Source organism: Sminthopsis crassicaudata, chromosome 3 (assembly GCF_048593235.1).
Source record: "Sminthopsis crassicaudata isolate SCR6 chromosome 3, ASM4859323v1, whole genome shotgun sequence".
Taxonomy (NCBI): domain Eukaryota; kingdom Metazoa; phylum Chordata; class Mammalia; order Dasyuromorphia; family Dasyuridae; genus Sminthopsis; species Sminthopsis crassicaudata.
The window spans coordinates 511,482,582-511,505,881 of record NC_133619.1 but is presented as its reverse complement, the minus strand read 5'-3'; the positions used below and the strand labels follow the sequence as shown (position 1 = coordinate 511,505,881).

General features: G+C 39.3%; 1 protein-coding gene across 1 annotated transcript in view; it reads left to right on the top strand.

Moving 5' to 3' along the window:
• The window catches only part of LOC141563242 (putative mitochondrial transporter UCP3), a 42,933-nt gene extending 34,089 nt beyond the window's left edge, over positions 1-8,844 (top strand). Inside the window, exon 7 of the mRNA XM_074304053.1 lies at positions 8,162-8,844. Coding sequence (XP_074160154.1) covers positions 8,162-8,276 — 115 coding nt within the window. The 3' untranslated portion in view covers positions 8,277-8,844. The remainder of the gene's footprint in view (positions 1-8,161) is intronic.
• Positions 8,845-23,300: the final 14,456 nt, after the last annotated feature.

The window sequence follows — 23,300 nt, the reverse complement described above, 5'->3', positions numbered from 1 at the left end:
TCTAAGGTTTAATCAACTCAAGACCTCTCCTGATCCTCCCAATATTGATAGTGTCTCCCCATCATTTTCTGTTTATTTTTTATTTGAGATTTACAACCATTTTTGTTTTGGTCTTGTTTCCTCAGCCCCTAATACAATGCCTAAACTCTAACAAGTGCTTAATAAAACCTTGATGGTTGGTTGATGTAGAAAAGTGATTAAACCTTAGTACAGCCTGTAGCACAGATCCCTGGGTCACTCCAGGAACTTTCAGGTTGAAGTAAAACCATTGGTAACTAAATTTTAGAGTCAGCCATTTGAATAGTTCTGAATCTGTCTAATAAAATATTTGTTTTCTCTCCATCTCCTAAAGGATACCATAAGAGACTTGGTTAAATGCTTTAATTCCATTAGGAGAAACTATATCAATACTCATTCTTATAGTCTCTTGTTTGAGAAACCACGTCAAAAAAAAAAAGGAAATAAAGTTCGACTGGCATGCTCTTTCTTTGATGAAGTTTTCTATCCCTTCCTTGAAATTATTTTGTATTACTTTCACACACTCAGAGCTAGGTTATTTTATTTTTATCTTTGTACCTATTCTTAGTGCCTGGTATAGTGACCTGAACATAGTAGCATTTAATGATTTTGAGCAATGTTTGCTTCATCTCCCTCTTGCCTAGTAGAGCTTCTTAAAATGCTTTTGCCTGTGTTAAGCTTTCCCTTACTGCTTTACTTGCCTCATCATGGTTTTGAGGCCATGCCGTGCTTTTCTATTCACCCCTGGCTCTTGAACTCCAACTTCAGTGTGCATCTTTTAAGAATTCAAAGTTCCCCCAAGCAAACTGATTCCAGTATTTCTGCAGCATTCCAAAAATGCTTGGCTCCTCATCTCTACCTTCTAGAATCCTCAGTTCTTCAAGGACTAGCTCATGCTGTGTCCTTATGAGAATCCTTTCTCAATTACCCCACTGCTCACTTTCTTGCTCTCTCCCCAGTTTATTAGCTATATATCATTAATTTTATAATCATTTTTTGGAGCTAGAAGGGACATAGAGTCAATCTAATAGGAAATGTAAGAGAGGGTTTGAATCCACATCTTTAAAATTCAGAGTTGCTGCTCTGTACTATTTTGTGATCTCTTTACATATTGTATCACTGCCAATAAATTGTAAGCTCCATGAAGGCAAGTATTCTCTCGCTTGCTCTTTATACCTCTAATGCTCAGCATGGAATCTTGAACTAAAAGGCACTTGCTGAAGTAGTTTGAAATCTTGGAATAATTAGAACACTCAATCCCTTCACTGCCAAATAACGAAGTTTACCATATTTGAAGCCCCAGAGGAAGAGTACAAATCATTCTAGGACTAATACTGGCCTGATCTTGTGTTACCTTTAGTTATTTCAGTTACTTATAAAAGTGTCAAAAGAGTTAATATAGAATTGTAATTTGTTTGAATTTCTTTTTTTGCTTTTTTGCTGAGACAATTGGGGTTAAGTGACTTGCCCAGGGTCACACAGCCAAAAAGTGGGAAGTGTCTGAGGCCAGATTTGAATTTAAATCCTCCTGACCTCAGGGCTGGTGCTCTATCCACTATAACAACTTGTAAATGGATTAGTATACTTGAAACAAGGTGTTAACTCAGTGGAATTGATAAGATGATTATTCTCTAGTTCACATATATGCTTAGTACTTAGTATAATGATATAATGGTTCTCTAAGTTCACACATAATCAGTATGCTGTAATGATGTAATTACAATAAGGTATATAAAGGCCAACAAGGACTAGAAGATAGACTTTCCACTTTGACTATCCTCCTGGTGGCTCCCCTTTCTTTTGTTTTTGTAGGAGCATCTTGATGTCTCTTTCTCCTTTCTACTATTGCCTGTCCTTGAGGATTAAGGATACCAGTGTGTGCAAAATCTGGATACTGTGCACAAAAGTATACAAAATGTTTAGAAGAACATGAATAAAAGACAGATGACCAAAAGATTTATAATGGGTCACATTCATTTATAAAATTTCATTGGGTCTCAAGCCACAAGGGTTTGTCCCTGGAGGGAGCATAGGAGTATGGAAAGGAAGGCAAGCTGGACAGGCTTTTACTATGCTCCTAGTTTCCTCTTTTGTTATTCCAAATTGTAAACATAAAGCTCCAGCAGCCTGATGATATTTAAAATGAGATTCTTGGGCTGCCTGAAATAAAGGAGTATTGGCTAACATGTGAGAAGGCTATCTGCCTTTGAATCTCCATAAAAAATAGGACCTGGAAGTCCACTATGAGAGTGGACATACAAGATGCCACTATGAGGATAGTCAAAGATGGAATGTCCTTCTTAGCTCTTATATATAATTACATCTTTATTATAATTATTATATTATATTATAATTATTATATATATTATAATTATTATATTATATTATAATTATTATATATATTATAATTATTATATTATATTATATATATAACATAATTATATTATTATAACTATTATAATTATTATATCATTAGAGCATACTGATTATATGTAAATTAGAGAACCATTACATTACCATGCTAAGTACTAAGTATATATGTGATCTAGAGAATTAATCTCATCAAATTCACTGAGTTAACTCCTTGTTTTAAGTAGACTTATTTCAAGTATACTTCTCCAAAGTTCCGCCCTCTCTACCAACTATCTACTCCTTGTAGCGAGCTGTCGTCTCTAGAAGCTGCCGGATCACTCTCTGGGAAGAGATCTGCTGTGTCTTCTACTCAAATCTTTCAGACAGATTCTTCTTCCTGCAGTGAACCGTTGTCTCCAGGCAGTTGCTGTTAACTCTTGTCCTTAGAAGTGACTTCCCTTCCTGCAGAGAGCCCCGTCAAGCCTGATGCAATGCAGAGTCTTTCTCTTGAATCCTGGCTCTGAATCTCCTCCAGCTCTTATCCTTCTCCAGGCCGATCTGCTCTCTGCGCCCAGTGCTGTCTCTTTTATCCTCCCAGAGAATGGGCGTGGGATAATGCAAGGGCTTCTGGGAAGAACCACCCCAGCCAATGAGCTTGCCCCCTCTATCAAGTCAACCTGAGTTCTCACCTTGTAATTGTCAGAAAACCTGAATTCTCACCTTGTCACTGTCCAGACAACCTGAGTTCTCACTTAGTAATCCTAACATCTCCACCTTTCTTTTGATTTAGAACATAGGACAGTCATGACCTTGAAACATAAATCCATCAATATGGGAAGTATTACAGATAATTACATAAATGACCTTGAAACATAAATCCATCAATATGGGAAGTATTACAGATAATTACATAAATTACATAAGCACATAGTAACATAGTAACATAACACATGCTAGAAGTATATAACATAATCATAAATTGAAAATTTATAAATGTCCATAAGTCCATTGTCCATTAGTCTCATCTTGTGTGAGGAAGTCCAATGATTCCTGCTGGTTTTAAAGTTCTTTAACAGTCTTCTTATTATCCATGCTCTTTCAGTGTCAGATGTTTCTTAGATCTTCTCCTTTATTTTGAGGTCTTTCTCTTTTTCTGTCTCTCTCTGATGGATAAGGCGAATATGACTCGTTGGCACCCATCTGATTCCTTCTCCTGCTGAAGAAATACAAGCAAACCCTCTCTCCCAGGCAGTTAACCTATCTAATTATTACCTTTCTATTTACCACTTTCTAAATCTCTTCTCATCATCTGACAATTACATTGGAGTTGTTTGCACTGGGCACAGCCCTGTTGGTTTAAAAGGCCTGTATTCTCCCCAAGTGTAATCCATTTTTGCAATCTGATTGCCTTTTGACTGACTTATCAGGTAATCCCTTTCTGCCATGTGATTGCTTCTCTGCTGATTGATTAAATCAGAGTCCTGGCCTTCTAAAGGCTCTTTAGGTGTAACATCAGCTGCCATCATGCCCCAAGTCTTTTTTGCCTGGGGCCCTGGACCTGGGCCCCTCATCCCATTTCTCTGAATTATTCTACACTCTGATGCCCAATGGAGTCCTCTGTTGCATTTTGGACATGGGGTTTTAGGTCTTCTTTCACCCTGTCTTCTCACTGTATCTCCATACCTACACTGAGCTCTTAGATGTCCAATTTTTCCACATTGAAAACATCGCCGAGTTTCTCTAGAAGGCCCTTGCCAGGAGGGACCCTGTCTTTCCACATTCATCATTGTCCGGGTGTAAAAAGCATTTTTTCCCACTGTAGCACAGCGTCTTATGATCTCCTCTAAAGGAGCATCTTTGTCTAATCCCCATATAATTCTTTTGCAAATCTCATTGGCATTTTCCTTAGCCAGATGTCTGGTCATTATTTCTGTAGCTGAATTTTCTCCAATAGTTCTTTTGACAGCAGTTTGCAAACGTCCCACAAAATCTGCAAAAGGTTCATTGGGACCTTGCTGTATTTTAGTGAAAGCCTCTCCCCGATCTTTCTGTCCAGGGAGGACACCCCAAGCTTTTATTGCAGCCTTAGCAATTTGCTCATATATTGTCATGGTATAATCAGTCTGTTCTGAATTCTCTCCATACCGACCTTCACCAGCCAAGTGCTCAAAAGTGAATTGTGTGTTAACTCCTATTTCCAAATTGCATCTGACTTGAATTTTACATAATTCATGAAATTCCGCAAGCCATAATAAATTTTCTCCAGGTTCCAGACATGTCCTTGCTATGGATTTCCAATCATTCGGGGTTAGGACTTCATAAGACAAACCATCTAGTAACATTTTGACATAAGCTGATGTAGCCCCATAAAGGGTACAACCTTTTTTCAAATCCTTAATTGTATTCAAATCTAAAGGTGCATATCTTCTCCTTTTTTTTACCTACAGAGTCAGTATTTTCAATCACAGGATATGCATGTATAAAATCACTTATATCCTGTCCTTCTCTCTTAGCTTTAACCAATGCTTTTTCTAATCTTGTCATAGGCTTAGGCTTCTTCACAGGCAATTCTGTTTGTGTTTCTGCCTCTTCCCCTCTTTCTTCCTCCATCTCTGAAGGTGGGGTTGATGTGAGCCTGTCAATAATCTGTTCTCTAGGCAGGGTTGAAGCTTCTTCAAGAGAATCATACCATAATTCCTCATTTAAATCCTCTTGCTCTAGGGAAAGATCTTGATCTTTCCTTTTTTCCTCACACTTCCTCCTCTGTTCATTTTTAGAACTTTTCCTTCTCCTACAACTTGCTTGATAGTTTAAAACTAATTGAACTATGTTGTAGATATAAAATACTTCTGCAGAAATTGAACGAGGCCCATTTTTTGCTTGAAATTCTTTCATTTCATATCCCACTAGCTTCCATTTATCTACATCTATCTTTTCTTCCTCTAAGAACCAAGGGGATGTGCGTCTTAATGCAGCCAAGAGTTTAGCAATCTGTACCCAGGTTACAAGTAAACTCTGCTCCTCAATTATCTTGATTATACTCTCTATAGTACCACTCCTGAATGGGGGTGGAGCTGAGGTTGCTTCTGGGGCTGGGGTTGAGTCGGCTGAGATCCAGGGATTGAATTTAGCTAACATCTGCCCCATTTCAGCTATAAGAGATTCCTGGTTTAGCCCTTAACAAGTTAAGTTCCTTATTTATCTATTAGCACGCTCACTTAATCTTTAACAAAGTTTCCTCGTTACTCACAGTTCTGGGTTAGAGAGATTGAGATCTGGATGGGAGGCTTTTCCACTGGAATCAGGACTGTGTCTGTCCCTGTTCGGGCACCAAATTGCGAAGGTCTGGTCTAGCTCCTCTTGTCAGGATAAGCAAAAGTCCTTGCCCCACGTTGGGCGCCAAATGTAACGAGCTGTCGTCTCCAGAAGCTGCCGGATAGCTCTCTGGGAAGAGATCTGCTGTGTCTACTCAAATCTCTCAGACAGATTCTTCTTCCTGTAAGGAACCGTTGTCTCCAGGCAGTTGCTGTTAACTCTTGTCCTTAGAAGTGACTTCCCTTCCTGCAGGGAGCCCCGTCAAGCCTGATGCAATTCAGAGTCTTCTTCTTGAATCCTGGCTCTGAATCTCCTCCAGCTCTTATCCTTCTCCAGGCCGATCTGCTCTCTGCGCCCAGTGCTGTCTCTTTTATCCTCCCAGAGAATGGGCGTGGGATAATGCAAGGGCTTCTGGGAAGAACCACCCCAGCCAATGAGCTTGCCCCCTCTATCAAGTCAACCTGAGTTCTCACCTTGTAATTGTCCAGAAAACCTGAATTCTCACCTTGTCACTGTCCAGACAACCTGAGTTCTCACTTAGTAATCCTAACAACTCCTGTTTGAATTTTTAAATAAATATATGCAATAACTTGGGAAAAAAAAAATTCTAAGTTCCCTAGTTATCCACATCTGTTTCTATAGACAACTATTCATAAAAAATTGTTTCTCTGCATCTTCAGAATTCAATTCTTGAGAGCTTCCCATCCTTCCTGAGTTAACTTCCACTATAGAGTTTTAGACAATGGGATCCTATTCCTTCTCAGAGCCCTCTAAAAATTTCCTTTTCAGAAATTGAAAGTTTTTCCTAGATCCTTTCCAGCTTTTCTTTTTTCTATTATGAATTCTAATCTAAAAATGGTCATTTCCTCCAAGGTTCTCATCATTTCTTCATCATCACCTGTTAGGATTCTTACAAGGTACTAAGTCAGTGGAATTGATAGGGACAATAGTTATCTAATTTAGTGTGGTTCAGTATGATTCATCTGATCCTACAAGGAGATGTTATGGGCCAGAACTTGAAACAAGGTACTAAATAGAATTGAGGAGACAATGATTAAATCTAGTTTAGCATTGATTTAATCCTAAAACAAATGATTGTTGTGATATAATGATTAGTGTATACCAATTGTGGGGCCATATAAGGGGAAGCTCTAAGGGCCAGAAACACAAGCACACTAAAGGCTCTCTGAGGCTGAGACAGATTCATTCCATCTACAACTGTTGTTGTGGCTGGAAGCTGAAAGCAGAAATCCTTGGAAGTCGAGGAGAACTAAGAAAGATAGACAAGTGGTGGCAGACTGTCCTGTGGAGAACACTGAAATCAACATCCAGAAAACTAGCTGAGCCCCAAGTGAAGGAGATAAGACTTTGAAAGAGACAATAAAAGATTTGTACGTTAATACCTGGCTGCATTTGGGATGGTTATTCTGAACTGAAACTAAGGCTGCCTCCAAAAACCCCAATGAAACCTCAACAGAGAATATTACATTTTAGAGAAGAATATTACAAATACCCAGTTTTTTGTTAATGAGAATCAGATATGGAATAGCCATTCCCAGAGTTGGCTCCTCCATCTTTTAATCCAGTCTGCTATCCATCTCTGTTTGATGGGAGAGTTCATCCCATTCACATTTACAATTAAAATTACTAATTCTGTATCCTGCCATCATATTATCCCCAGATTATGCTTTTTTTCCCTTGACTCCCCTGAACCCCTTCCCCAATATTTAATTTAACTTGTGATGCGCAGCCCTCCCTTTTTAGTATCCCTCCCCCCTCCTTCCAAATCCCTTCCCTTTTCTTGTATCCTTCCCTTATTACCCTTTTCCTTTTTCCTTTATCCTCTCCCCACTTTTAATGAGGTGAGAGAGAATTCTCTCTCTCCTCCATCTTTTAAAGGCATAAACTTTAATGCTGGCAAGACTCAGAGAAGGTAAATGATTTGCTGATGGTTAAACAGCTAATAAATGAGAGCTAACACTAGCACAAATCTTTTGACTCTAAGACCAATTCTCTTTCTGGAACGCTTACCTCTCTGGGATACAAAGAAAGAAATGACACAAACCCCAATGAAAATATAATAGGGGAAGAGCAAGTACACAAATGATTATAGTACATGAGAGAGAGAAAATTAGAACAAACAGATTCTAGGAGTTAGTTTCCAGTCCATGGATAAAAATTAAAAGATAAAATAGATCATACTCATCAAGAAGGCTACAAAGAGTATCTCTACATTGCATTATATCAGGCTAAATACTCTCTAAGGGAACTTCCAACTCTTGAGTGTTTATTATTAAATATGCAAGACTAAAAGAATCCTAGACACTTTTACCAACTTAAAGTAGTTGTTCGGAGAATCACAAGAATGAACAGTTGTTTCATCAACAAACATATTAAAATGTCTGCTGTATGCAATGTCTTGTGCTATTATCCAAGCCCATTTAACTCAAATGTCTGCTTGTTCTTTTCACTCTAGATTCACTCCCTCCTTTCTTCGTTTGGGATCCTGGAATGTAATGATGTTTGTGACATATGAGCAATTGAAACGGGCCCTGATGAAACTTCAAATGTCCTCGGAATCTTCATTTTAACCAAAAAGGGAAAATTGCTGGAATATGGAAATCATAACATGGAAACATGCGCACACACATATACACACACTCACAGATAGACATAAATATTTATGTTTGCTTGCTGCCAGACCTTAAGAAATATCCTTTTACAGACTGAACAATGAAAGAAGAAAAAGTAGACAAGAAGGAAGTTTCCAGACTTGTATACTCTGTCTTAGGAGCAGCTTGTCATGTATTGACAAGACAAAATAATAAATTATATTAATTTCTGAAATGTATCAAGGTTGATGCCTAATATTTAGGCAAGAAAAGATAAATTCAAACAGACCCATTTGAGAAAATCAGAAGGAATGATGGATGTATCCTAGACATTAGTTTAGAAAATTAATTGAAAGTGGTTCAAGAGACCTTAAGCAAAAGAAAAAATGCATAGGTGTTTAAGTTTCTCCTCACTGGGGAATCTGGAGTGTAGCCAGCAATTTATCAAAATCACAGATTCTCAGTGCTGGAAGAAATGTCATGTCACAATCTAATCTAACATGTAACTGAATGTTAATCTTCTCAATAAAGTCCTGGACAAATTGCACATTGTTTGTCTTTCATCATGGTTCATCATCCATAATCTTTATTGAGCATTCAGGGCTAATTGTGCATTAGGCTCTAGAGATGGAATCTAAACTGAATTCTAGAAAGCTTTAGATTTCCTAGCCCAAAGAAGCAATGTTATGTATTAGCCCTTAAGAAAAGGCTAAGAATTTAGGACTTAAGTCCTTCTCCAGTGCAATGGGAGGAAAAACAAATCCTGATTCTTAATGGCTAAAAGCAGATCATAAGTTCTAGCAGGTTCCTACCAAACAGGAAATGTTTTAAGTATAAGCCTGATAATAAATCATATATCTGTCATCCAAGAATGAGCCTAGCTAAGGGCAAAAAAAGCTTTATTATCACTTCAGTATTGGCTTCCAGAAAAATCCCGTTAGCCATAGCAATTCATGAAGACATATTATTAATCTGTGACAAACTTGGGATATGGCACCCAAAAATGAGAACACAGTAATTTGAATAAGAATTATAGGGCTATGTTTAAATGCTTAGTAAAATTCCATGATGATGAAGCTGATGATGATGGTGATAATGACTATGGAAGGAGACGAGGATGAAGAAGAGAATAAGAAAAATTAAGACAATTATGTCACTGAAGGAACTAGTTTCAAGGTAAAGGGTAAAGATGGCATAGTGTAGGTACCTACATAGTTTTATTCTACAACAATTCCTGTTCAGTATTCTTGAATCAGGGCAGATAGGGTCATGGACTAAAATAAAGACCATACTAGCTTCTTTTTTCTGGGTCCCAATTGTCTTCCTTGAAAAAAGAGAGGACTTAATCCCATAAATTCTTTCTAGCTCAAAATTTAGATCTCTCAGTTTCAGTTGCTTCAATTGTACAATGAGGATAATACAGGTAATACCTACTTCATAGGGTTGTTGTAAGGAAAGTATATAGAAAAGTCTGAAGTTCTAAAGAATGGAAGTTATTATTATAAAGGAATTGTTCTGTCCACGAGGTTGCTGGAACAGGAAGCGGCCAGAGCATTTCTGTGCCTACTCTGAAGTGGAGAACTAGGTTCTCTGTTAGGAATGTCTAGAAGCCCGTTCCCAAACAGCCAGGGTCTGGGGGAGAAGGATAGAGAAGGGGCAGCCCAAAGCAGGGCATTATGTGCCTCTAGGACCGGCCAGTTGTCTGGTTCAGGAGTAGAACAGAAAGAACTTTGCTCTTGAAGTCACAGAGATGGAGTACCAGGTCCTCGCTGTAACACAGTGTAATTTTAAGGTACTTTCTCTGGGTGTCGATTCCATCATCTATAAAATGAGTGGATTGGACTAGATGATAATCTCTAAGGTTCATTTTTGTAAAACTTTGTATTCCAAGTTTTTGTCCTTTCTTTCCTTATCTCCTGCCTCTCCAAGACAGTATGCAATCTGAAATAGGCTATAAATGTGCAATTGTTTTAGACATATGGGAACTCTTTTAAAGAAAAACAATGATGTTGTACTCTGGTTTTTAAACACATCTGCCAGAAACAATATTTATTGATTTAACATTATTTTAAATCTAATTATCCATAGTTTGGAGAAAGAAATGTCTAAATGCAAACAATATCCCCACATACATAGATATCTCCCTATCCCAAGGCAATTTGAGGTTACATTTATATGAATCTTGAACAAGGAAAAAGCTACAATATGATAAAATACAGATTTGGGTCAACATTCTAGGATAGTAATTTAATCTTCAACTAGAACTATTCCTTCCTTGACTCCTTTAAATAAAGCAGTTCCTTCCCACAATAAATGCCCTAATTTTTTCAAATGGAAAAGAGAGCACTACATTTAGTTGAGTCATAATGCCAGCCATTTCATCAGATGGGATTCTCAACTAGACAACTTGGTCAGCTGTTCTGAACCAGCTTCTAACCTGTGGAGAGCAGCAGGCTGGAGACCAGAGAGTCAGGAATCAAATAGAAGTTTAATTTCAAAGTGAGGGAAATGACTTGCAAGAAAGGAGGGGATTTGGACACATGTGCCAGGGCTCTGTCCCTAGAGAGTGAACTTAAGGCAATATGGGGAGATTTCAATACTTGTGCCAATGGTTACTCAGTGAGCTGTGTTCCTGACAATGAAGGGTAGCAATATGACAAATTTGATTGTCCAAGTTCAAAGAACACCAGGCTTTACAATAATTATGTGATTTTGCAGAGGGCAAAATTATCCAAAGGGAGAGTGCAAAGGATTGTTGTAAAGGGCTAGGACTGAGCAAATGCATTTGGATAATGGAGCACATGAGACTAATTGCCAATTGGAAGGTTCCCTATTAACTTGTTTGAAAGTTGACCCTCCCCAGCTGTTCTGTGCTGACTTGATTGGTGGGACAAAGAGGGGGAAGTGACATGTATGGGAGGAGTAGGAGGAAGAAGAGAAAATTGAGATGCTGACTCTGAGTCAGTCTCTCCTGGTGTTTGAGGGAGGAAGGTGTGTGTGAGATTGCTAGACCTAACCCCCTGACCTTGACTGTAAAAGATCAAGAATAAAGACGTTTAGTGGTCCTGACTCCGGCTGATTTCTGGGAAGACAGAGTTCCAGCATTTTGGTGTCCAAACGTGGAGCCGGCACCCTACTTCCACCGAAGTCCTCCGGTGACCAGGAGATTAGGTGAGTATTCTAATAGAAATAAGGAACTTACCTTGTTAAGGACTAAACCAGCAATCTCTAGTAGCTGAGATAGGGTAGGTGTTAAGTATAGACATTCCCTCGGCCTCAACCAACCCAGACACAGCCCCTGCTCCTGCTCCAGCCTCCCCTAGTAGTAATCCTATAGAGGATATAATTAAGATAATTGACGAGAAGAGTTCACTTGTAACCAGCCCACAAATGGATAGTCTCTTAGACTCATTGAATTGCATGTCCCCTTGGTTCTTAAAGGAAGAAAAACTAACTGTAGATAACTGGAAGCTAGTGGGACTTAAAATGAAAGAATTTTACGCAAAAAATGGGCCTTTTTCAATTTCTGCAGAGGTATTTTGTATATACAATGTGATTCAATTAGACTTAAGCTATCAAGCAAGTTATAGGAGAAGGAAAAGTTCTAAAACTGAACAGAGGAGGAAGTGTGAGGAACAAAAGATAAAATATAAGCAAACTCAAGACGTTGCCAAAGGGCAAGGGGATATGAATGAGGAATTAGGGTGTGTTGTCTCTGATTATCCTGAAGAAATTTCAACCCCTCCTACAGAACAGATTATTGATGAGCCCACATCAACTCCACCTTCAGGGACTGAGGGAGGAGGAGGAGTGGGAGGTGTTGACTGATTTATGAAAGGTAAATGAACAGATGGCAACTATGGGAACTCTTCAGCCTGGATTTCCATCTCCTACTCAGTTGCCTAGAGAATGGCCTCTGTGGGTTATAGACATTAAGGATTGTTTCTATTCTATCCCTCTAGATAAGGAGGATATGAAAAGATTTGCCTTTTCAGTGCCCAGAGTTAACTTAGGTGAGCCTTATAAAAGATATGAATGGACAGTTTTGCCACAGGGAATGAAAAACAGCCCTACTATGTGTCAAATGTATGTTCTGCTGCTCTTATTTCAGTATGAAAAGCATTTCCAAAAGTAATGTTATTACATTACATTGATGATATATTGGGATGTGCACCTGAGTCACAAATGTTAGAAGCACATCTACCAAAAAAAAACAAAACAAAAACATAGAAACACTAAGGAATTATAAATTGCACATAGCTTCACAAAAGATTCAAAGACATGCTCCTTTTCAATATTTAGGATATGAAGTATATCCTAAGGTGCTTACAGTACAAAAACTCTCCTTAAGAACAGAGAAGCTAAACACCTTAAATGACTTCCAGAAATTGATAGGAGATATCCAATGGATGTGTCCCGTGCTAGGCTTGACTACCTGTCAATTGCAACCATTATATGACATTTTAAGGGGAGACAGTGCTTTAAGTTCACCACACCAGCTGACAAAAGAAGCTCAAGAGGCTTTGAGACAAGTTGAACTGGCTTTATCCAATGTGGTTGAAAGAGTCACTCAAAAACCCTTGGAAATATCAGTTTTTGCTACACAAGAGGCACCCACAGCAGTCCTTCATCAAGGAGACAGTGTGATAGAGTGGGTGAACCTCCCAGCACAACCAGAACAAAGCCTTGTTACTTACCCAGTGCTTATGGCTAGAATTTTATTAAAGGCCATTAAATGAACAGTACAATTATCTGGAATAAGACCTGACAAGATATATACCTTTTATACTAATGCACAAGTTAATGTGTTCTGTGAAACCATCCCAGAGTGACAAATTTTATTAGCCATGGCTCCAAATTTTACACACAGGTCTCCATTAAAGATAACCAGACTGTTACATAATTGGCAACGGATTCTTGAAGAAAAGGTTTCTAAAGTTCCTCTTAAAGGACCAACTATCTTTACAGATGCATCCAAACATAATATTTGCGCTGTATATTCTCGTGACTTAACTATAAAGAGAGTAATCAGAACTCCTTTTCAGTCCACTCAGCAGAATGAATTGTATGCAATCATTCTAGCTCTTACTCATTATCCAGGAGATATAAATATAATTACTGATTCAGCCTATTCAGTAGGTGTGGTACAAAGAATTGCCACAGCCCAAATAAAATTTGTAGCCTCCAATATATATCAGCTCTTTAAGGAACTTCAAGAGCAAGTGAGAAAGCATCCAGGTAAGATTTATATTTTGCATGTCCACTCCCATAGTGGACTTCCAGGTCCTATTTTTGATGGTAATTCAAAGGCAGATAGCCTTCTAACCATGTTAGCCAGTACTCCTTTATTTCAAGAAGCTCAAGAATCTCATTCTAAATATCATCAGGCTGCCCGAGCTTTATGTTTGCAGTTTGGAATAACAAGAGAAGAAGCTAGGAGCATAGTAAAAGCCTGTACAGCTTGCCTTCCTTTCCATGCTCCTACACTCCCTCCAGGGAAGAACCCTCGTGGTTTGAGACCTAATGAAATCTGGCAAATGGATGTGACCCATTATAAATCTTTTGGTCGTCTATCTTTTATCCATGTCGTGGTAGACACCTTTTCAGGATTCACTTTTGCAATGCCAGCAGCAAAAGAGACATCCCGAGTGGTCACTGAATTCCTTATATAAGCATTTGCAATTATGGGTGTGCCACAAGCAATAAAAACAGACAATGGACCTGCATATACATCTAAACATTTTACACACTTTTGTGCACAGTATAAGATTTTACATACCACGGGCATACCCTTTAATCCTCAAGGTCAGGCAATAGTAGAGAGAAGAAAGAGAGATATTAAGACACTCCTCCAAAAACAAAAGAAGGGGGAGCCACGGGTAACCCTAGAGAACTTCTAAATTTAGTTCTCTATGCCATTAATTTTTAAATTTTTGACAAAGATGCACTGGCTCTGGCAGACAGGTTTTATAACCCACCAGAAGGGCAGTGTCCAGTGCGAGCAGCTCCACTGTCCTTAGATAATCACCAGGTGATGTGGAGAGACCCAGAAAGTGGTGAATGGAAGGGACCAGATAGGTTAACTGCTTGGGGGAGAGGGTTTGCTTGTATCTCCACAGATGGAGAAGGAATCAGATGGGTGCCAACGAGCCGTATTTGCCTTGTCCATCGGAGAGAGACAGAGCAGACCCTTGAAATGAAGGAAAAGACCCAAGAAACATCGGGTGGTTCCGTTGCTGACTGTGCCCACCACTGAAAGAACCTGGCAGTTATGGCGTTTGACTCATGGACATTAAAAATTGTTGAACTTGAAAATCCTCAGGAATCATTGGATTCTCTGAGGCATCATAAGACTGTTGTGGGACTTCAAAACCTATAGGGATCAGTGGGTTCCCTAACATATAAAAAGATTGATGTGGGACTTCAAAAACTTCTGGGGATCATTGGATTCACTAACACGTGAAGCAATGGACAATAGATTGGTTTTAGACTATCTCTTGGTTGCTGAAGAAGGCATATGTGTGACTGATGTTTGCATACCCTCCTTCTCTAGGACTTCTGGAAATCTTTTACAAAACCGTGTTGATTTATATTGCTTGTTATGTCACTACTTGCATGTACAATTCCTGTTTGTTACACCACATTGAGTCTGTACTGATTGTGGGGGAGTCATCACTAATAGCTTCTGCATTATTGCTATGTGCTTGTGTAATAACTCCCATGCTGATGGGTTTGTGCATACTTGTCTCTAATAAGATCCTTCAACCCAGAAATCCGCTAGCAATCCCCACTTCCCTTTGTATCTCCCTTCCTGAGATGTCAGGGAGGCCGTGATTATCTCCTTTTTAGTGCTTTCATCTCCCCTCCTGAGAAGTCAGGGGAGGTGTGATCACCTCCTTTTTGGGGTTCTCACCTCCCTGAAAAGTCAGGGATGTTGCAGCCACCTGTGGTCTAAAACAAAAGAAAGCGGGAGATGTAAAGGGCTAATGAAGCACGTGAGACTAATTGCCAATTGGAAGGTTCCCTATTAACTTGTTTGAAAGTTGACCCTCCCCAGCTGTTCTGTGCTGACTTGCTTGGTGGGACAAAGAGGCGGAAGTGACATGTATGGGAGGAGTAGGAGGAGGGAGAGAAAATTGAGATGCTGACTCTGAGTCAGTCTCTCCTGGTGTTTGAGGGAGGAAGGTGTGTGTGAGATTGCTAGACCTAACCCCCTGACCTTGACAGTAAAAGATCAAGAATAAAGACGTTTAGTGGTCCTGACTCCAGCTGATTTCTGGGAAGACAGAGTTCCAGCAGATTGTTATTCTGCCAAGCTCGTTTATTGGGCCTTAGTTCTAAAAAGAGTATCTCCTAATATCTCGATATCATATACAAGCTGTAACAAAAGATCTTTCTAGTGCCAAGTTGCCAAGAGTGAAACTATTTTTCTTGCAATATTCAAGTAATTCAGGCAGGAGTAAACTTGTTTTGTTTTTAGCTTAACCTAAATTATTCATATCCAGATGATTAACTTCAGACCTCAGTTCTTTATGAAGGTCAGCTTTATAGGAAAACTCTTTAAGATAATTTTTTTTTCAAATGAGTATTTACTGGAAAGGAATGAAAAGGCAATGCTATTTCTACATATGTGCTATATACTAGACATAAGGTATTTATGATTTTGTGAAATTTTAAATTAAAAAAAACCTGAAGCTGTATATGTTTATATAGCCCAAAATGATCTGAGAGAAATTCAATATGTCGTTAATTTTTGTTCAGATTGGTAAATAAAATATGTGGTTTTAATAGGTCCCTCTATAGTGTTGAGGAAAAAGCACTAGAAATGGAAGTTAGAAGGCCTTGGTTTGAAACCTGTCTCTGACATTTATTTTTTTATATCACAGCATATTATGATCTTGAGCAAGTCACTTCTGAGATTGTTTCCTCATCTGTATACAAAGGAATAAAAATATTTGCCTATCTTATAGAAGTATGATTAGGATCAAATGAAATGTGCTACAGTGGAGAGTTTTGGAGACCGAAAGACCTGAATTCAAATCTTATCTCAGACACATGCTGATGGATAACCCTGGTCAATTCATTTAAACATTGAAACCTTATTTTACTTATCTGTAAAATAAAAGGAGTGCCTGAAGTCCCTATGATCCTATGAAGTAATGATAATGAAGTGCTTTGTAATGATAAAGTTCAATACAAATAACAATTCTTATTAGCTAAATGTCATGGGTACAATTACTATCTAAGCAGCTATATGAGAAGATGGCTAAGAAAAGATGAGCCAACTGGCACCAATGGGCAAATAAGTGTAGGAGCCCTGAAAGCAGCAGCACATCCCAGACCACTGGTCCTGCTTCCAGCCATCATCTGAAAAGGCAACTTCTGTGAAGAAGGGTCTGGTCATCCCACCAATTGCCACTCACAGGGTGGACAAAACAGCTTAGCTGAAATAATAGGACATTCTAAGGAGGAAATGGGGCCTGGCATGTGCCAGGCAAGTCAAATCACCATCTCCTTTCAGCCTTGACAGAGAGCCCAGGCCCTTGAATCCAAGATGTAATATTCTTCTCTAAAACATAATGTTCTCTCGGAGCAGGTTTCTTGGAGTGCTTCTGGAGGTGGCCTTCCTTTCAGTTTAGTGTAATCACCCCAAATACAGCCAGGAGTTAAAGTTAAAATCCTTTAATGTCTCCTTCAAAGTCTTGTCTCCTTCACTTGGGGCTCGTCTAGTTTTTCTTAAAGGCCTACCTCTCTCCTTAAGCTTAAGCTGCCTTCTCTGGTTTCTGAATCTTCTTGACTGAATTCTGGCTGAGGCTCCGAGAGCATCTATTGGGCTTGTGCTTTCTGGCCCTGAAAGCTCCTCCTGCTATGCCCCACACTGAGTATACACCAATCATTATATCACAATAATTATTTGTTGTAGGATTAAATCAATGCTAAACTAGATTTAACCATTGTCTCCTCAATTCCACTTAGTACCTTGTTTCAAGTTCTGGCCCATAACATTTCCTTGTAGGATCAGATCAATCATACTGAACCATGCTAAATTAGATAACTATTGTCTCTATCAATTCCACTGACTTAGTACCTTGTAAGAATCCTAACACCAACAGCCTTGGGAATGGCAATGCTTCCAGCCCAGTGACCCCAGTCATCATCCTATGAAGTAGTTCCTATGGAAAGGCAACCTGGCAACAACTCTGGCCAAAGCTATTGCTGAAAGTAATGATAAAGGTAGGCCTCTTTATTACAGTAATGGCTGAAGGTGGTGGATTAGAAGCAGGTCCCATGACCTGGGGTCTACTGTTATTCCCTAAGGTTCACAGGTTCAGGATCTTGGATTGACTCTGAGAGAGTCTAAGAAGAAACAAATGAATAATTGGACTACCTGAAAGCTGTGACCAAAAAATTAACCTTGAAACAATAATATAAAAAAAAAATCAAAGAAAATTGTCCTGAAGTGATAGAACAAGAGAAGTAGAAATAGGGAAAAAAAAAATCTACTGATCACCTCCTCAAAGAGATCCTACAAGGAAAACATATTTTGAAACCCCCCAGATCAAACCGAAAATTTTACAAAAAAGAAACAAAAAACTTAATTCAAATATTCTAGAGCTATAGTTAAAATTGTACAGGATTTCTCAGCAGCTACAATAAAAGACCACAGGCTATGGAATATATTGACAATCAAAAGAACTAGATCTGCAATTGAAAATATTATATTCATTAAAAATTAAGTATAACGTTGAATTCTTTTTAAAAGGACATTCATTGACATTCTCAGATTTTCAGGATTTTGTCTCAAACAAACCTGAACTCAATAGAAAATTTAACATTTAAGAAACACCATCAAAGACTAATTTCAAGGAACTCAATAACAATAAAATATTTATGTTTTAAATGTGGAAATGTAAACCATATGTCTAAGATTGACATTCTGGGGCAGAGTTGAGTATAATGTGTCTCTAAGAAGCAAAACTGTCTAGGAAAAGGTACAAATGAGCTGCAGAGGAAGAACCAACATAGGAATTAGATGGGGGAAGAAGGCTTGTAGTTCTGAAAACCTTCTCACATTAGGATTGGGTTAAATAGGGAATACATTTATATACACCAAGATGGCTTGGTTATTGTCCTTCATTCTTGAAGAGGACCAAAATTACATCACTATGTATCTATGTTAAAGTCAAGTGACTGTATCCAACTGTGGCTGATCAGACCAATATGAGCTCTGAATGCTCTGCCACAGGGCAGACACATAGTCCCTGTGAGCTTTTAGGGTGGCTTCTCTAATCTTGTGCACCTCGAGTTCCTTCCGAACTAATTCAGGTCTGCTTTGCTGATAGAGCACAACATCTTCGCTGTTGAGGGCACAACAAATGCTGGGTGATCCTGTACCAGTATTATTCCATGTCATGCAACCAATTATAAAATTATGGAGAGATCTTGAGAGTGTGCTTGTATCACTTTTTCTGACAACTTTGTGAGCACTTGTCCTATGTGAGTTCTCCATAAAATAATTGTGGAGCTAGACATTTGGCATTTGGACAATGTGACCATTCCCACAGAGTGGTGTTTTCTGCAGTAAAGTTTGAATGCTGGGCAGTTTAGTTTGAGAAAGGACCTCAGTGTCTGGTTTCTTCCTAGACAATTCAAATAGAAGCTTTTCAGTTTCCTGGCATTCATACAGAATACTAAAAAAACAATGAAGTCAGCATAACAGCTCTGTCTAATCCCTCTTCTCTCCCACATTTTCCTTTGGAACCTCCAAAACGCTGAGCTTATCCCTGGAAAATATACTACCAACATAAGTGAATTTATCCACAGCATTCAAAATTTCACTATTTGCTGTAACTGATAGTTATATATGGAAGTGTGCTGCTGGCTAATAGAGGACCTAAGTTTTCTGGGTGTCTTTAAGCCAAATTAGTACAAGTAGCAAAGAATTAACCTGTTAGGTTCTTACTAAGTGCTAATGAGATAATGAGATATTAGGTTCTTACTAAGTGCTAAGTTGGTACTTGACAATTCTCTAGTTCCGGCCATGACTGGGAGTTTTACTTATGAATTTCTAGGGAAGAGCTTGCATGCTTAGGAGGAGCAAGTTCATTGGTTGAAGTAATTTTTCCCAGAAACCCTTGCATTATCCCATGCCCATTCTCTGGGAGTCTAAAAGAGGGAAGTCACTACTCTGGACCAGAGTTAACGGCAACTGACTGGAGACAACGGCTCTCTACTGGAAGAAGAATCTGTCCGAGAGATTTGAGTTAACACAGCAGATCTCCTCCCAGAGAGCAATCCGCAGCTTCTGGAGACAACAGTGCGTTACAAATTGGCATCCACAACGTGGGACAAGGACTTTTGCTTATCCTTACAAGGACTTATTCTGAGCCCTTCAGAGGAGCTAGATCGGACCATCACATTAACCCATACTTTGCTGCATCCCAGCTTTGGAGGCTTCGTTGAGAGCACAATCATCTGCAAAAAAAAAAGCTCCCTCCACTTTAGTTTGGCTTGTAGCCTTTTCAGGTTGAAGAATTTACCATCAGTGCAGTAGCTGACTTTCATGCCATGTTTGTCCGTATTGAAGGTGTTTGACAACATGGCTGAAAACATCAAGCTAAAAAGCACAGGAGCAAGAACACTTATTTCACTCCACTGGTGACTGAGAAAACACCAGCACATGGTCCATTGTCCAGAACTCTGGCAAGTATGCCATCATGAAATCGACGTACTGATGAGCTTTTCTGAACAACCAAATTTTGACAGAACGTTCTATAAAGCCCTCAATACTGACAGTATCAAAGACCTTCATCAGCTCCACAAATGTGTACAGACCTATGTTCTGCTCTTGGCATTTTTCCTGTAGCTGTTGAACAGAAACACCTTATCGACTGTTTCTTGGTCCTTTCTGAAGCCACACTGGCTCTCGGGTAGATGACCTTTTTCCATGTATATGATCAACCTATTAAAGAAGACTCTGGCAAGAATCTTGCCAGCAATGACTAAGAGAAAATCCCCTCCCCACCCTCTACACACACCTCCCCCCCATGTCACAGGATAATCTATTCTTTACCTTTACAAAAATGAACAATGGAGACGTCCTTGAACTCTTGAGATATGATCTCTTCTTGTTATTTAATCTAGAAAATTTCAGTCAGCTTTTGTATGAGAATAGACCCACCCATCTTGTAAATCTTAGCTGGAATAGAATCAGCACCTTCTGCTTTATCACACAAAAGTAGCCTACTGGCAAACCTCTTCTTCAGTTGTAACTTCAATTAGGGAGTGATAGGCTTCAACTTGAGGTAAAGGGTCAATAGCTTCAGCATTGATTGATGATGGTCTGTTGAGAATACTATGGAAGTGTTCAGTCCATCTCTGTAGGATCACATCCTTATCACTAATCACTGTGACATCATCAGCACTGAGTAGCTGGGATGCACCATAGGTCTTTGGTATCATAAAAGTCCTTTGGATTGTTATCAGCATAAAATTGAATTTCATCTTCTTACTGAACCAAGAATCCTGCATCTCTCTAAATTTCGATTACACTTTAATTTTCATGGGATAAAATGCTACCTTCTTAGAGATGGATGAACTATTCTGCTAGCACACTCTGTGGAGTTCTCATTTTTTTTCACTTTGCTTCTGAATTTCTCCATTATTTTCATCAAAACAGTCTTGATGTTTGCAAAAATGTTCTTACCCAGATGAGCAAACGCAATGCTGTGCACCAGATCTCTGAAAGCTTCCCACTCCTTCTAGGCACCATTGTTGCCAAAATGTGTGTTGGCTCAACTTACCTTCCAAGTGGGCAACAAACTGTTCCCTCAGTGAAGCACTCTGATCTGTGGACATTAATTCCTCTAGTAGGCTTTATGCCTTGGGGCTGCTGCAATATTTGAATGTGAATATTCAGCTTTGAAAGGATCAGTTCAGTTCTCTGTACCACTCAAAGGCCTCCGTCACTCTTATATCCTGTCTCTTCTCCTTACAATTGTTAGGGACTTTTCTCCTTTTGAGAATTGCCATGTATGCCATGTCAGCTGGTAGGGTGGACCCAGGAAGTAAAAAGGGGCTTAGCCTCTGAGGTAGGGGGTTGTGTCTTACAGGTTTAAAGGTTCCTTGAGATGACAAGGAGTTTGTCCTTTTGCTAGATCTCCACCTAGGATGCAGCACTTACTCCAGGTGTCTCCCTTCTGCAGATTCACCTACTCAGTGCTGAGTGGACTAGGCACAGGGTAATCCCAGAAAAGAGTAAATATAGCCAGCTTTGAGTCCAGACAGGACAGAGATGCAGAGATGAAGATACTCGAGGAGAGAGAGACACATAGAGACATACACACAATTGCTGTTGCACTCACTTGTTCTTGCTTCCTGCTAACCCCTGCTGAGATTACCAATAAAGAAAGGCTGTTTGGAACCTCAAGATCAGCTGTCTTCATATATATCCAGGGAAGATTGGTATGTATGGCTCTGTCAATCAGTAGCCTCTGTGGGAGGCTACAACAATCACGTAGTAAATTAAGTGCCAAAGTTTGTAATGAACTTCATTGTGTTTAGATAAATTGAATACCAAGATGGTGATGAGGTCAAGAGATGCACAATCTTCAGTAAAAAGTGACCATTGCTGTTGCTATTTCTAACTCATTCTTCCCAAGGATTCCCTGCCATGTCCAGCAGTCTGAACCCACTCTAGTATTAAAATCATCCAGAATTATAAGCTTGTCCTTTTATGGCACATTGATGATAAAGATCTCCAGGTCTTCATAATCTTTTTTAAACCTCATCAGGGTTTATTATAGTGGGAGCATAGGCACTGATGATGTTAGCATGGCATTTTCCTGCAAGTGGTAATCACATTGTCATGAACCTGTTACTCCTTTTAGAAGGCATCTGAGTTTGTTTACTATATTAGTTTTGATTGCAAAACCTATGCCAGCTTCACAGCACTCCCTTTCATTATAGTCACTCCAGAAAAACATGTATCCAGCTACTACTTCAGTAAAGTAGCCTTTTTTGTCAGTCTTGTTTCACTCAGGACTGCTCTTTGGGTATGCTATCTATTGAGTTTTCTTGCAACAAGAGCTTTTCTTTCAGGTCTGCTGAATTTTGTGTTCCTGGTAAGTGTGTGATGGGGGTTGAGGTCCCTTTAAGCTAGGATCTTTTGATTCACAAATCCCGGTCCCCTAGCCCCCACAGGATCTGAGCTAACTTGGGTTTTCTTAACCCCCATGGCTGAACTTTGATTTACAAATCCTGGTCATCAGGCCTGTCCCAGCCCCCACTGGATCTGAGCCAACTTGGCATACCACCCACAAGCCCCTTTAGGTACAAAAGAGCCAAACTGGAGCTCTCTCTTTGCAGGAGCCCTCCCCCCCCCAAACATGGTATCCTTCTGGCCATGTAAAGGTTCCTGCCCACCCAGCAACAACCTCTGGCCCTGGTATGTGTCCTGACAGGCAGATAGTTTAAAGAATCTTGCATAGTTACTTTTTTTTTTTTAATTAGACAATTTTCAGATGAAGAAATTGAAACTTTCTACTCATATGAAAGGGTGTTCCAAATCACTATTGATCAGAGAAATGCAAATTAAGACAATTCTGAGGTATCACTACACACCTGTCAGATTGGCTAAGATGACAGGAAAAGATGGTGATGAATGTTGGAGGGGATGCAGGAAAACTGGGACACTGATGCATTGTTGGTGGAGTTGTAAACGAATCCAGCCATTCTGGAGAGCAATTTAGAATTATGCACAAAAGGTCATCAAACTGTGCATACCCTTTGATCCAGCAGTGTTACTAGTGGGCTTAAATCCCAAAGAGATATTAAAGGAAAGGGACCTGTATGTGATAAAATGTTTGTGGCAGCCCTTTTCGTAGTGGCCAGAAACTAGAAAATGAATGGATGCCCATCAATTGGAGAACAGTTGGGTAAATTGTGTTATATGAATGTTATGAAATATTATTGCTCTGTAAGAAATGACCAGCAGGAGGAATA